The 16,385-nt window shown below is 45.4% G+C and overlaps 1 protein-coding gene across 3 annotated transcripts in view; it reads right to left on the bottom strand.

Annotated features, from left to right (window-relative positions):
• Positions 1-16,385, bottom strand: part of ctdspla (CTD (carboxy-terminal domain, RNA polymerase II, polypeptide A) small phosphatase-like a) — a 262,478-nt gene that overhangs the window by 33,257 nt on the left and 212,836 nt on the right. For 2 of the 3 annotated variants that reach the window (XM_048552105.2, XM_048552113.2), the window contains 2 exons: positions 12,518-12,619; positions 1,848-1,904 (listed from right to left, as the gene is read on the bottom strand). In XM_048552105.2, coding sequence (XP_048408062.1) covers positions 1,848-1,904; positions 12,518-12,619 — 159 coding nt within the window. The remainder of the gene's footprint in view (positions 1-1,847; positions 1,905-12,517; positions 12,620-16,385) is intronic. The other variant, XM_048552121.2, reaches the window with a different exon arrangement.

The following is a 16,385-nucleotide window of genomic DNA, read 5'->3' on the forward strand; positions in this document are numbered from 1 at the left end:
TGTGCTAGTATCAACCATATATCATCTTAACACAATCAGCTTCAGTGTCTTGCATTATAACAAGTGATTACTACTTACAAGCTATAAGTGCTAAAGTAGAAAATTAATTCAACAGCAGCCAGGTAATTTGGATGCACAGATCACAACGTATTTTATCCATTGACAATGTCAAATATAAATGAGCTCCTGTACCCAGAGTGAAGTGTGGTCCCTCAGCAATTGAGGTTATATTACAATATCATTCAAAGGGAGGTAATGGCCCATTGGTACAACCACTGGACTATTAATCCAGAAACTCTGCTAATGTTCTGGGGACTTAGGTTCAAATGCCAACATGGTTGATGGCCGAATTTGAATTCAACAATAATCTGGAATTAAGAGTCTAATGATGACCATGAAACCATTGTCGATTGTCAGAAAAACCCTAATGGTTCACTAATGCCCTTCAGAAATTCTTCAGAGAGAAAGCTGCCAAACTCACCTGGCCTGGCTGACATGCGACTTCAAACCCACCGCAATGAGGTTGATTTTTAACTGCGCTCTGAAACAACACTCAGTTCAAAGGCAACTAGGGATGGGAAAAAGTGCTGGCTAATCAGTCGTGCCCGCATTCCACAAGTGAATAAGAGCATTTACTAACTTCCAGCTTTGTAAAGGGAGCCTTGGTGTGCCACATCATGACCACAACCATTTCTTCCAGCTCGATCACATGATTCATCACCAGTCCTGCTCCAGCTCATCTGATGCTGAAATCCTCATTCAAGTCTTTATTACTTCCAGATGAAACCATTCCAATGCAATCCAGGCTGGCCTCCTTTCTTTTACGCTCCTTAAAACAGATCTCATGCTAAATTCTGCTGCCCCATAATTGCCATTGAATAAGAGCATGCCACAATTTTTAAATTTTCATCCTTACATTCAACTTCTTCCACGGCGTCACAATTCCCATCTCTGTAATTTTGTTCATTCTTACAATCATCAAATAATTCTGGCATTCAACCTCAACTACACCTCCCAGATTTCAGTCATTCCCCAGCGAAGGCCATGGCTTCAGCTGCTTGGATTCTAAACTCTGGCATATCGTCCCTCAGCATCTCCGTCTCTGTACGCCACCTTGTTTAAAACATTGGTAAAAATTTAACTCTGACTAACTTGATCCATCCTCTCGTTCTGTCAATGTTGGAGTTTTGTCTGCTAGTGCTTTTGGGAAACTCTTTGGGATGTCTCGCTATATCGAAGGCACTACATAAACGTACACAAAAACAAACTGCTGGAAAAGCTCAGCAGGTACATATAAATGTATGTTGTTGATCTAACCCAAATAGTTACCTGAGAAAAGTGTGCTGGTCTGAGCAGAGAGGCATGTGTATGGTCTGACAGCAAAATCACAGCACAATTGCCAGTTATGTAGTAGTGGTGACTGTAAGAATTACCTTACGAGTAATTCCCATGACTCCAGGGACCTTAGATACCTGCTGTGCGGCATCAGGCTTATGATTTCTTGCACAATTCTGTCATTTTTGCATACTTACTAAGCAATATCCATTTTAACCTAAACAAACTACACAAACAGCTGTTGTAATCAGTAATTACCACCTCCGCCCTTCAACCTTTTTAATTACTTCATTTCAGAGGTTCTTTCTATCTCCACATCTCACTTCTCTGTACAACCTTCAAATCTGTGGTCATTCATGATTCTGCAATGGCCCTTCCACATCACTGATCTTATGTAAATGGTTTGGTTTCTGAACGTGACGACCAGCTTGTTCAAACATGAGCCGTGGTCCCTTTGACCTTTGATCCCTTTGTATGATGAAGGGTACATCGTTTACAATAGGATTTCTTACCTGGTGAACAGTCCCATCTATCTCAACAGGAACAATGAAATCAGCATTGTTAATAGGCTGTAAATAAACAAAAGGAAGTCATTATACATTACGGTTAAATGCGCAAATTCTAATTCTGTTAGCACAGTTTAACTGTAAACACACAATTTAACACTGTTTGCAGTGGACATTTATTTCCAATAATCTCACAGAGAAGACGATTTAAACCTGAGAAATGACATGTTTCAGCATCAACGATGGCTTCCAATCTGTTATTTTGTGCGCAGAAATTTGAAGTCACAGCATTTTTTGGAATGTTTTCCAACTCGTTCACTGTGCATCCTTTGTGCTTGTGATTCAGCTGGCAACAGATAGCTAAATTAAAGTTATCCCGTTTTTTTCCCCAGGTCAAGCTATTTTCAAACACTCCATGGTATTACGTGAATATGCTGTGTCAGCTACAGTTACTGACTTATTCTGAGCTACAACTTCAAAGTTCTTTCCCTCCTGTAAGACCCATGGCTGAACAGTGAGTGCGGTATATCAGTGTTCAATGGCATGAGTTTTGAAGCTTTATCCACATTTTTAGATCTCTCTCACTACCCTGACCATCTGCTTTTACCAAGTGAACCTCTCCTCCCTTAGGGGTCGCGAGCATGATAGTGATAATGTCAGTGGACTAGCAATCCAGATCCTCAAGCTAATGTTTGGGTCATGGGTTTCAATTCTACCATAGCAGATGGTGAAATTCGAATCCAATAAAAATATTTTGGAATTAAAAAAAAACAGCCAAATGGTGACCACTGCCGATTGTTGGGAAAACCACATGGATATCAAAATGTCCTTCAGGGAAGGAAATCTGCTGTTCTTACCTGGTCTGGCCTACATGCAACTTCAGACCCACAGGAACATGGCTGACTCTTAACTACTCTCTGGACAATTAGAGGTGGACAATAAATGCTCATCTATCCAGTGACATCTATATGAACAAGGTTATAAACTCGGAAACTAGAGCGCCCCATTTACCCTTTCCACCCCAATTACAACATCATATAGGCCCTATTTGGAATTTTTTAAAAATCATAGAACGGATCTGAACAATTGGAGGCAATTTTGTGCATCAAATCCATACAAGCTCTCAAAGATCAATTCAGTAAGTCTACTATTTTCACTCAACCTTGCATTTTTCCCCTCATTGAGAGCTTATTAACTTCCCTTTTGAAAGTCTCAATTGAACCTACCTCCACCAGACTCTCAGGCAGTAAATTCCAAATTTCAAACACTCATTAGATTAAAAAAAAGCTTCCCTATTGTAGTTTTGAACCAAATTAGATCAGCGCCTCTTGGTTCCCGATCCTTCTGCCAATGTGAATTGTTCACAGAATCAGTGTTAAGGTGCAAAAGCAGGCCATTCAGCACATCATGTCTGTACCGACTCTTCAAACGAGTATCATTACCTACTACTAACCTCCTGTTTTTTTACCCTTGACTCTTGCACATTATTTTTATCTAAATAATAATCTTATATGTGTTACTCTACATCTACTTTGTCCAGACTTCTTAATGTACAACACCTCAATCAAACATCAGCCCAGAGAACAAACCTAGCTTCTCAAATCATTGCAGTTAGCTGAAGTCCCTTGTTCCTTGAGCCATTCTCACAATCTTGTCTATATCTACACTATAAAAATTACAAAGGTTACTGTTCAACATCCTCTCTTCTAGGAACCACAGCCAATACAATATTTCCTAATTGGTATAACATCTAGATTCTCGCATCATTCTTGTAAAATTTCTTATAGCCTGTGCTTTCATCCTCTACCAACCTGTCGGAACAACCAGGGATCAGCAACAAATCAGAAACAGAACCAAGGCCATTCAGCATATTGGGCCAGTCACATCATTCAAAAAGATTTTGTGATAGCACACCTCTGCAGATGCAACTTGGACAGCGATCTTTTGTGTTACAAGAGCCCCCCACGTTCTATCATTCAGTAATATCTTGGCTGATTTGTGTTTCAATACTATATACCTGCTATTCTACCTTGCACACTTTGACAGCATCCCCTGCATCCCAAATACAAAGTGGGGAGGTGGAGTTGAGATGCCCATGATTTAAATGGCGGAGTGGGCTCGATGGGCCGAATGGCCTTACTTCCACTCCTATGTCTTATGAAACAAATGGGTAAATGTGTCATTTTTAGTTTAAAAAAGATGCGATTTATTTGTGGGATGAATGTTAGTCTCTACTCTTTATTTTTTGGATGCTGTCAGGTGGCATGACAATCCCCTTGAGTGGGTCTCAGTCTAACTGAGACAATATTTCTGGTGATTCAGCACTCCCACAGTAACACAGAGGAGGATACGCCTTGCTCAGACTCAGATCAGCAAGGTTCAAGCTCTCAAACCTGAAGGAGCTGCCAACTGCATGAACAGGGTCAGACTTGGAGATAATGGGAACTGCAGATGCTGGAGAATCCAAGATAACAAAGTGTGAAGCTGGATGAACACAGCAGGCCAAGCAGCATCTCAGGAGCACAGAAGCTGACGTTTCGGGCCTAGACCCCTCATCAGAGAGGGGGATGGGGACAGGGTTCTGGAATAAATAGGGAGAGAGGGGGAGGTGGACCAAAGATGGAGAGAAAAGAAGATAGGTGGAGTCAGACTTATGCTTACTGGATCTGTGAAGACAATTTATCCACTGTTCTTACCACTAGAGGGCAGGGGTGACAGGCAGGGGGGGGACAAATTCCTGTGTAAACATTAGTCTTTTTTCTAAGTATGACGGATTCAATAAGATAGATGGTGAAAAGATATTTCCACTTGCAGGGGAAGCCAGTCTGGAAGCCATAAAGGCAGTTACTAACAAACCTAAAAGGAATTCAGGAGAAACCTTTTCACCCAAAGAATGGCTGGAATGTGCAACGCACTACCACCACGTGGAATGATTAACAAAAATAGCACAGATGCTTCTTAAGGGAAAACTAATTAAGTATATGGGAGAAAAAAGTTAGAAGGGAATATCAATAGGATTAGGCAATAGGGTGGGAGCAGGTTTGCATACAGCACAAGTATCAGTGCAGATCAGCTGGGCACAACAGCCCGTTTCTGAGCTGTGCATTCTATAAAGGTTTAGCTTCACAGTTCTTCCAGTTGCATAAAAAGGTTCAAACAGTAGAAATGGAACTTTGGATCCATATCTGCATGTAGCATGCATCAGTGCACCTACACAGCTGAACTGCTAAGTAAACAAGAGAGTGACCAAACATTTATAATTTTCCAAAGTGCAGACTGTGTGGTTATGACAGCATTGGGCTACACACACAAAAAATGAATTGTTGCTATGAAAGAGAAACCACGTGAGGGCGTCCCATACAACAGCTGAGATAAGCAGGCTCCATGGTACATAGCTGGAAAACAGCCAATTCTGCAGGATTTTCACGTAACTACATAATGGCAGCTAAATGCTTAACAGGAAGGGTGTTCAGTCAGTTTGCGTAAGCTGAGTTTCCAACACCATGTAAGTACTAGAAGTGATTTTTTTCATCAATGCTCAACATGATAGAAGCTGTTGCTTTGGGTGTTTTACATAATTATTTGATAGGGCAGATAAAGAGAAACTATTTCCTCTCATGGGGCTGCCTTGAATGAGGGGGCATACAATCTTAAAACCGGAGGTAGGCAATTTCAGGGATTGTCAGGAAATGCTTCTTCACACAGTGGAAATCTGGAATGAATTCCCCAAAATAATTGAGATTAGAAATCCAGTAGAAATTTTTTTTAAAAAGTGCTACATTTTTGTTATGCAAGGGCATCAAGGGATATGGAACAAAGACATAAATAGAGATAAAATACATATTTGTAATTAATCTAACTGAATGCTGGAACAGGCTGAATGAACTTGTCTTGTTCCAGACTCTACACCTCTGAGCTCCCCAAAAGTAGTTGGATGTTTGAAGGTATGGTAGTTTTAAAAGATAAAAATGTGAATGTGGTCTCTGTAAAGATTTAGTCATCTCATGTCAAGTTTCTAAAGCTAAATGGTTTTCAGCACAGCACTGTTCCTAAAAACAGCACGTCTGAGACTGATCACAGGCATGAGTCCACATCCCACTTCCTTGACATTATTCACCGCCACTCCAGCGCACTACTGATATGTGGATTAATGTGGAGTTCATTACCACATGGAGTGGTCATAGATGCACATGAAGAATTCAAAGATGTATTCATAGGATTAGACTAAGAAGGATGTTTGGAGGTTTTTGTACAACACAAAACACTGTCAAAGGCTAGCTGGGCCAGTTGGACAGTTTCTATGCTGCAAATGCAGTGGAACAAATTGCGGTGACAAGAGGAGTCAAATGTATAAGTGGAAAATGGTCAAGGGGTTTAAAATAATGCAACAAATGAAAGGAACTCATCAAGGATGTACATTAAGATATCAGCTTGGCACAATGATTCTTGCCTCTGAATCAGAATACTGTGACATGAGCAGTAAAGTACTGAGGTTGAGATATTAACGCAAAGCTCTACATCTGCCCGTCAGCTTGAACATTTCCCATGTCACCAGTGCAAGGAAAAGGAATCAAATTTCCCTTAGTACCTTGGTCAATACTGATTCCTCACTGAGCATCAGAGAAAATAAGATAATTGCATCATTTTTGCAGGAATTGATTGAGAACAATTTGGAAAGCAGGGAACATGACAACCAATGTAACTACTACAGAAAATATAAGTAAATATAAAAGATAAATATAAATATAAAATATAAATATAGCCCACAGCGAGCCAACCTGGTGCATCGGTCCTGAATCTGACCTCAGCATTTCAGTTTGATTCACCATTCATAATGCTTCCCAGCAACAGTATCTCTTAAACCAGCAGAGATATGAGTCCAAGAGTAATACTGCAGTGAAGAGGCCCTTTGGCCAATTAAGTCTGCAGCAACTCAAGACCCACCTTCCAGCAATTAGCCCAAAGCCTTCAATATAATGACATGGCAAATGTCCATCCACATACTTTTTAGTTGCAAGTTTCTGCACCTCTACTACTCTCCCAGGCAATACATTCCAGACGGTGGTTGAAGGTCTCTGGGTGAACAGATTTTTCCTCAAATCCTACTAATACTCCTGCCCTTGCTTTAAAACTATATCCCCTTGTTATTCTAGACAATAAACAGGAACAACTGCTTTCATCCAAACTGGCCAAACCCTTCATAGTCGTAGATAATAAAATGTGAGGCTGGATGAACACAGCAGGCCAAGCAGCATCTCAGGAGCACAAAAGCTGACGTTTCGGGCCTAGACCCTTCATCAGAGAGGGGGATGGGGGGAGGGAACTGGAATAAATAGGGAGAGAGGGGGAGGCGGACCGAAGATGGAGAGCAAAGAAGATAGGTGGAGAGGGTGTAGGTGGGGAGGTAGGGAGGGGATAGGTCAGTCCAGGGAAGACGGACAGGTCAAGGAGGTGGGATGAGGTTAGTAGGTAGCTGGGGGTGCGGCTGGGGGTGGGAGGAGGGGATGGGTGAGAGGAAGAACCGGTTAGGGAGGCAGAGACAGGTTGGACTGGTTTTGGGATGCAGTGGGTGGGGGGGAAGAGCTGGGCTGGTTGTGTGGTGCAGTGGGGGGAGGGGATGAACTGGGCTGGTTTAGGGATGCAGTGGGGGAAGGGGACCTAGAATACACCTCCTCCCACCCACCCTCCTGCAAAAACTCCATCCCCTATTCCCAATTCCTCCGCCTCCGCCGCATCTGCTCCCACGATAAGACATTCCACTCCCGCACATCCCAGATGTCCAAGTTCTTTAAGGACCGCAACTTCCCCCCCACGGTGATTGAGAACGCCCTTGACCGCGTCTCCCGCATTTCCCGCGACACATCCCTCACACCCCGCCCCCGCCACAACCGCCCCAAGAGGATCCCCCTCGTTCTCACACACCACCCTACCAACCTCCGGATACAACGCATTATCCTCCGACACTTCCGCCATTTACAATCCGACCCCACCACCCAAGACATTTTTCCATCCCCACCCCTGTCTGCTTTCCGGAGAGACCACTCTCTCCGTGACTCCCTTGTTCGCTCCACACTGCCCTCCAACCCCACCACACCCGGCACCTTCCCCTGCAACCGCAGGAAATGCTACACTTGTCCCCACACCTCCTCCCTCACCCCCATCCCAGGCCCCAAGATGACATTCCACATTAAGCAGAGAATCTCCCCTTCCCCCACTGCATCCCTAAACCAGCCCAGTTCATCCCCTCCCCCCACTGCACCACACAACCAGCCCAGCTCTTCCCCCCCACCCACTGCATCCCAAAACCAGTCCAACCTGTCTCTGCCTCCCTAACCGGTTCTTCCTCTCACCCATCCCTTCCTCCCACCCCCAGCCGCACCCCCAGCTACCTACTAACCTCATCCCACCTCCTTGACCTGTCCGTCTTCCCTGGACTGACCTATCCCCTCCCTACCTCCCCACCTACACCCTCTCCACCTATCTTCTTTGCTCTCCATCTTCGGTCCGCCTCCCCCTCTCTCCCTATTTATTCCAGTTCCCTCCCCCCATCCCCCTCTCTGATGAAGGGTCTAGGCCCGAAACGTCAGCTTTTGTGCTCCTGAGATGCTGCTTGGCCTGCTGTGTTCATCCAGCCTCACATTTTATTATCTTGGAGTCTCCAGCATCTGCAGTTCCCATTATCCCTTCATAGTCGTATGCAGGTCCCCCTCAGCCTTCTCTGCTCCAAAGAAAACAAACGAAACACATTCAGCCTCTTTTCATAGCTATAATGCTCCAACCAGAACTGCACACAGTCCTCCAGCTGTGGCTCAACCAAAGTTTTGCAGAGCTCCAGTATAGCCTCCCTGCTTTTTCAATCAATGCCACTACTGATAAAGGCAAGTGTCTCACATGCCTTGTCAACCAGCCTATTAACCTGTCCTGCCACCTTCAAGGATTTATGGGCAAGCACCCCAAGTTCCTCTGAGTCTCCTAAAATTGTACCATTCATTGAGTACTCCCTTATCTTGCTACTTCTGTAAGTGTGTGGTGATACATTTTGGAAAAGTTAAATTCCATCTGCCACTGATCTGCCTATGTGGCCAATCTGTCTATATTTTCCTGTAACCGAAGATTTTCTTTCTCACTGTCAAATATCCAGCCAATCTTTGTGCCATGTGCAAACTTATGTCATTTTACCCCCTCCACTCTCATCCATATTGTTTATGTGTATCACAACAATAAGGGATTTGGCACTGCAGCATGCCACTGGATATCGACCTCCAGTCACACAATCACCCTTCTACCACCCATCTCCTCCCACTAACCTAACTTTGGATTCATTTGCCACATTACCTTGGATGACATGTGCTTTCACCTTCTTTATAATTCTCCCACGTGGGATCTTGTACACTTTGCTGAAATTCATATAAACTCCTTCAGCTGTCCTACTCCATCTACAGGGCAGGCACAACAGCACAGTGGTACAATGGTTAGAGGGTAGTATGGAGGCACAGAGGTTAACACTGCTACTTCACAGCACCAGGGTCCCAAGTTCAAACGTTGCCTCAGGTGGATATGTGGAGTTTGAACATGCCCCTTGTGCCTGCATGCGTTTCCACTCCAGTTTTCTCCCCCCACAGTCCAGAGGTGTGCAGGTTAGTGGCTTGACCATGCTGAATCGGCCTGTACTGTCAGGGATGTGCAGGCTAGGTTTAGTAGCCATGGTAACTGTGGCACTACGGAGAAAGGGTGGGTATAAATGGGATACTCTTCAGAGGGTCAATGCAGATTCGAATGGCCTCCACCTGCACTGTAGGGATTCTACGATACATATCTGATCAGCTCCTTGAAAAATTCAATCGAACCTGTCTGACCAAGCCACACTGACTATTCTTGATCAGCCTTTGCATTTTTAAGGAGAGATTAATTCATTCCTCCAGAGTATTCTCCAATAGATTCCCTGTCACTAATGAGAGATTCTGTGTAATTCCCTGGTTTATCTTTATCACCCTTCTTGAAAAGTGGAACAACATTAGTTGTCTTCTAGTCTAATAGCACCTCCCCCTGTGGCCAGAAAGGAATTAAAAATTTGATCAGAACTGCAGCAATTTCCTCCCACAGTAGCATGGGATACAAGTCAATTGGACCTGGGATGTATCCAATTCCAGACCTGCCAAAACCTCAGATACCTCCCTACTCTTTATGGCAATCTGCTCAAAAATCTCAGCCCGCTTCCCTAAATTTTGTACCTGCACTGTCCTCCTCCTGAATGAAGACAGAAGTATTCATTTAACAACCTTCCAATGTCCTCTAGCTCCATGCACAGATCTCCTTCTTGGGCCCTACTCTTTCTCACTTGCCCTTAGAGTTCTCCTTAATTTTATGTGCTATTGTTTTTCCATGGCCCTCTTTGTTCTTCTGTTTTCCTGAGATTCCAACCTGTACTTTCTATTCTCCACAAAGGCCAAAGTAAATTTGCTGCCTTTGCCTTCTTATCCAAACCTGAATATTCTCAGACATCAAAGGTCCTCTGTGCTTATTGCTCCTACATTTCACTTATCACGAACAAGACTGAGCAACAGGGTCAAATTTAAACGTGCTTGTTATGATCATTTTCCAAAATTTGTGGTTACATTAAACTCCCTGTCTAACAGCACTGTACATATACCAAATGGACTGCAGCAGTCCAAGGCGGCAGTGTCAAGGGTATAAGATAATAAAATGAGAGGCTGGATGAACACAGCAGGCCCAGCAGCATCTCAGGAGCACAAAAGCTGACGTTTCGGGCCTAGACCCTTCATCAGAGTGGGGGATGGGGTGAAGCTTCTGGAATAAATAGGGAGAGAGGGGGAGGCGGACTGAAGATGGAGAGAAAAGAAGATAGGTGGAGAGGAGGGTATAAGAGATTACAAGAGAGTTGCAGTGGGAGAGAGATTCCCTGAGGTTGGTCCAGAGGGAGGAGGGTAACTTCTTCAGGTTAGGCATCCCTGGAAGAGGCTTCGCAGTGTCAAGGGCAACTAGGGATAGGTAATGAATGCTGGCAAAGCCAACAATGTCCTCATTCCAGAAATGAATAATAAACAGAGACACTTTGATAGCCTTCCCTTCACACAATCAATTCTCAAGCACTTTCCTTAACCCATAAAAGCCTATCACTGTTTGTAGGAGAGAAGAGTCAAATGCAACATTTTATTCACCACATCAAAACAAACTGGCCACATGAAACTATCTACTTACAGCATCTGGTTTTGTAGATACTGACAAATATCAGGTTGTAAACAGAAGCTTCAGTGTATTTCAGTCATCCAAGATCCTAACTCACCAAAGCCCAGGTTTATTTTTGCTCCCAACAAAATGAATTCTTCGTGAAGCATAACATGGTGAAAGTAAACAGTTCTATCTTGCAACAACAATGTAAGGCAAACATTATCCACTGGTTCACCTACTGAAAGCAAGTGACCACGTGACAACTGGAGTATCTTCACTCTACAGCAAAATACTCACCACTGACATCACCAATTTACTGTCTACACGACAATGACTTTAAATCTTCATGCAACTGGGTGCTGTTGTGTATCTAAATTCAGTCATCACACAATAAAGGTGAGAGAGTAGGTGCCCCGAAACCCAGGCAAGCACATCCCATTGTTCTGTGAGCATGTGTTTATTTTACTTCAATTCCCTCCAATAGCTAGCTGGTAGTCAACTGATATTGCACGAGCTGCTCTTTTGCAGGACAAAGGAAACTGAATGAAATCTTTTGTTTCAGTGCAGGAGAGGCCTTTCCCCTTCCCTTTCTGGTGATTTCCTTTTACATTGTCAATTCAGAAACAGCTAAGTACTGGAGAATGTCATTTGTTTGATTTCAAGCATTTCCAATGTCAAACAAATAAGTTAAGCACTTCCCAGTCACATTAGGAAAAACCAAAAAAAGTAGAGTGCCCTTTACTTTTGTATCGTCAATGCAAAGCCTTGAATGACTCCCCCTATGTTCCACTGCCAGCACAATCCATCCTGTTAGCATCCTGATTGCAAGTTTAATTTCAAAATATTTTGGAACTGTAACGCACACCTAATTCTGCCAGGGCTTCTACTACGAGCAACCCAGACACTAGCTCCAAAAGCAAAGCAAAGCAGCATTTTCATATTACTCGTGTACGGGCTGAATTTGAATACAGGTCCAAAGACATTAGCATGAACCAACACAAAAGCCTTTTCAGACACTAGCATTTGAAGGTGAAGTTATTCATGTAGCCTACATTTTTGTATAGCACAGGAGGCCATTCAGCGCATCATACCTGAGCCAGCTTTTGGAAATGGAAAGAACTGTTCAACTATTCCTATTCCTTCTTGCTCTTTCCCCAAGTATCCATAAAAGTTGTCCTTTTCAAGTATACACCCAAATTTGTCTCTCTGGTTCTTCCCATCTTGCCCATTGAGAATACTATCCTTACACAAGAACATAGTGAAGTTACCAAAATGACCATTTGAATAAGCTAAACATTTTAAATTATAAAAGTATCATGCTAAAATAAATTTGGCGGTCTCTATTTTAGTGACATGCTCTTAATTACTTCTCATGCATACCATCTCAAAACAGAGTTAAGATTGATAATGTGGACTTGTATGATTTAACTTAAAAAGATACTTGAGTTAAAGAAGAACACAAAGAATGAACAAAGAACTTGCAGTACCTTAAAGGAACTATGTACTAAGGTTTCATCTAAGTCGATGACTACACATTTCTTTCCAACATCAGATACTCTCATCTCTGGTAAGAGGAATTTGGCTGGAGGCTAAAGGAGAAAAGAAAACAAAAGGCAAACACAAACAAACAAAAAAAACAGGATTGAAATTACAGGACATATATTGTCATAACACTGTAGAACATGTGGCAATTTTGCAGAAATGAATACCCTGGTTCAGATAAGCCGTAGGATTAATTACTTCATTCACAAAAATACATCAGGCCCATTAGTGTGAACCTCTTGGTATGATAGTTCAGTCTCTGTAACACACACCTAGAATCTGTTGCTAGATTTCAGGACGTTTCTCATCAACTGCCTAAGAAGAGTTTTAGAGAAAATAATTATCTGAAACTCATCACTAGACTTTTAAAAAACTAATACTAAGTTAATTTCAGATTGTTACTGTTCCATCTACAGTTCTCGTTCTTTAGATTGGTTTCCTAGGATCCGAAAACCATCAGCAACCTCTATAAAGGCCACAGTTGATTCAACTCAATCATTCAATATTGTGAGATGCATGAAAGAACATTCATGTCATTTCAGCTACCTTCCATTTTCTCCCATCCAATACAGACCACCCAAAGTGGAAAAGAACTTCATGAACGGAGTCTGGGAATTTACTGGACAAAATGCACTGGCATGGATCTCCATGCATGCTCTCGGTACACACTCCACTGACATGCTAACATTCTGGCTTTATACATTAGTAGCATTGAGTGCCGATCTTAATATTTAAGGTAGCTCCCCCAAACCAGATCACTTGTTGTAAAAACTAAATTAGACAATAATGTCCCTTCTCCTACATCCCTGAAAGCACCAACTCATAAGTCTCTAGATAGCGGAGATAATGGGAACTGCAGATGCTGGAGAATCCAAGATGATAAAGTGTGAAGCTGGATGAACACAGCAGGCCAAGACGCATCTCAGGAGCATAAGAGCTGACATTTCGGGCCTAGACACTTCATCAGAGAGGGGGATGGGGTGAGGGTTCTGGAATTAAGAGGGAGAGAGGGGGAGGCAGACTGAAGATGGAGAGAAAAGAAGACAGGTGGAGAGGAGAGTATAGGTGAGGAGGTAGGGAGGGGATAGGTCAGTCCAAGGAAGATGGACAGGTCAGGGAGGCAGGATGATGTGGTAGGTAGGAAATGGAGGTGTGGCTTGGACTGGGAAGAAGGGATGGGTGAGAGGAAGAACAGGGTGGGAGGCAGAGACAGGCTGGGCTGGTTTTGGGATGCAGTGGGGGGAGGGGACGAACTGGACTGGTTTTGGGATGCGGTGGAGGGGGGGGAAAGGGAGATTTTGAAGCTGGTGACGTCCACATTGATACCATTGGGCTGCAGGGTTCGCAAGCGGAATATGAGTTGCTGTTCCTGCAACCTTTGGGTGGCATCAGTGTGGCACTGGAGGAGGCCCATAATGGACATGTCATCTAAAGAATGGGAGGGGGGGTTGAAATGGTTCGCGACTGGGAGGTGCAGTTGTTTATTACGATCCGAGCGGAGGTATTCTGCAAAGCGGTCCCCAAGTCTCCGCTTGGTTTCCCCAATGTAGAGGAAGCCACACTGGGTACAATGGATACAGTGTACCACATTGGCAGATGTGCAGGTGAACCTCTGCTTAATATGGAAGGTCATCTTGGGGCCTGGCATAGGGGTGAGGGAGGTGTGGGGGCAAGTGCAGCACTTCCTGCGGTTGCAGGGGAAGGTGCCAGGTGTGGTGGGGTTGGAGGGCAGTATAGAGTGAACAAGGGAGTCACAGAGAGAGTGGTCTCTCCGGAAAGCAGACAAGGGTGGGGATGGAAAAATGTCTTGGGTGGTGGGGTCGGATTGTAGATGGCGGAAGTGTCGGAGGATGATGCGTTGTATCCGGAGGTTGGTGGAGTGGTGTGAGAGAACGAGGGGGATCCTCTTTGGGCGGTTGTGGCAGGGGCGGAGTGTGAGGGATGTGTTGCGGGAAATGCGGGAGACGCGGTCAAGGGCGTTCTCAACCACTGTGGGGGGAAGTTGCGGTCCTTGAAGAACTTGGACATCTGGGACGTGCGGGAATGGAATGCCTCATGCTGGGAGCAGATGCGGCGGAGGCAGAGGAATTGGGAATAGGGGATGGAATTTTTGCAGGAGGGTGGGTGGGAAGAGGTATATTCTAGGTAGCTGTGGGAGTCAGTGGGCTTGAAACGGACATCAGTTACAAGCTGGTTGCCTGAGATGGAGACTGAGAGGTCCAGGAGGGTGAGGGATATGTTGGAGATGGCCCAGGTGAACTTGAGGTTGGGGTGGAAGGTGTTGGTGAAGTGGATGAACTGTTCGAGCTCCTCTGGGGAGCAAGAGGCGGCGCCGATACAGTCATCAATGTAACAGAGGAAGAGGTGGGGTTTGGGGCCTGTGTAGGTGCGGAAGAGGGACTGTTCCACTTAACCTACAAAGAGGCAGGCATAGCTGGGGCCCATGCGGGTGCCCATGGCCACCCCCTTTTTCTGTAGGGGGTGGGAGGAATCGAAAGAGAAGTTGTTGAGGGTGAGGACGAGTTCGGCTAGGCGAATGAGGGTGTCGGAGGAGGGGGACTGGTCGGGCTTGCGGGACAGCAAGAAGCGGAGGGCCTTGAGGCCATCTGCATGCGGAATACAGGTGTATAGGGTCTGGACGTCCGTGGTGAAAATGAGGTGTTGGGGGCCAGGGAATTGGAAGTTCTGGAGGAGGTGGAGGGCGTGGGTGGTGTCACGGACGTAGGCCGGGAGTTCCTGGACCAAAGGGGAGAAAATGGAGTCCAGATAGGTGAAGATGGTTCGGTGGGGCAGGAACAGGCTGAGACAATGGGTCAACCAGGCCAGGCAGGTTTGTGGATTTTGGGAAGGAGACAGAAACGGGCAATGTGGGGTTGGGGAATAATAAGGTTGGAGGCTGTGGGTGGGAGGTCCCCTGAGGTGATGAGGTCATGAATGGTGTTGGAGATGATGGTTTGGTGTTCGGGGGTGGGGTCATGATCAAGGGGGCAGTAAGAGGTGGTGTCAGAGAGTTGGCGTTTGGCCTCGGCGATGTGGAGGTCAGTGCGCCATACTACCACTGCGCCACCCTTGTCTGCGGGTTTGATGGTGAGGTTGGGGTTGGAGCGGAGGGCTGCCCGTTCTGCAGGAGAGAGGTTGGAGTGGGCGTCCGGGGTGGAGAAGTTGAGGCGCTATATGTTTCGACGGCAGTTGGAGATGAAGAGGTCGAGGGAGGGTAGGAGGCCTGGGGGTGGTGTCCAAGAGAAGGACTTGTGTTAAAAGCGGGTGAAGGGGTCAGTAGAGGGAGGGTGAGGTTCCCGGTTGAAGTAGTAAGCGTGGAGGCCAAGGCGGCAGAAAAACTGCTCTATGTCCAAACATGACTGGTATTCGTTGATGTGTGGTTGTAGGGGGTCAAAGGTGAGCCCCTTGCTTAGGACTGACCGTTCATCCTCAGTCAGTGGGAGGTCTGGAGGGATAGTGAAGTTTCGACAGGGCTCAGTGTGGCTGTCTCCTCTGGGGTTGCTGGCTGTGGAGGTAGTGGGCAGAGCGATGAGGTTGTCAGCCATTGGTGGGGTTCCGTCTGCGGTGGGAGGAGCCAGGTGGGCGCCCACTCCAACCTCTCCCCTGCAGAACGGGCAGCCCTCCGCTCCAACCCCAACCTCACCATCAAACCTGCAGACAAGGGTGGTGCAGTGGTAGTATGGTGCACTGACCTCTACAGCGCCGAGGCCAGACGCCAACTCTCCGACACCACCTCTTACCGCCCCCTTGATCATGACCCCACCCCCGAATACCAAACCATCATCTCCAACACCATTCATGACCTCATCACCT

Source organism: Stegostoma tigrinum, chromosome 2 (assembly GCF_030684315.1).
Source record: "Stegostoma tigrinum isolate sSteTig4 chromosome 2, sSteTig4.hap1, whole genome shotgun sequence".
Lineage (NCBI taxonomy): Eukaryota > Metazoa > Chordata > Chondrichthyes > Orectolobiformes > Stegostomatidae > Stegostoma > Stegostoma tigrinum.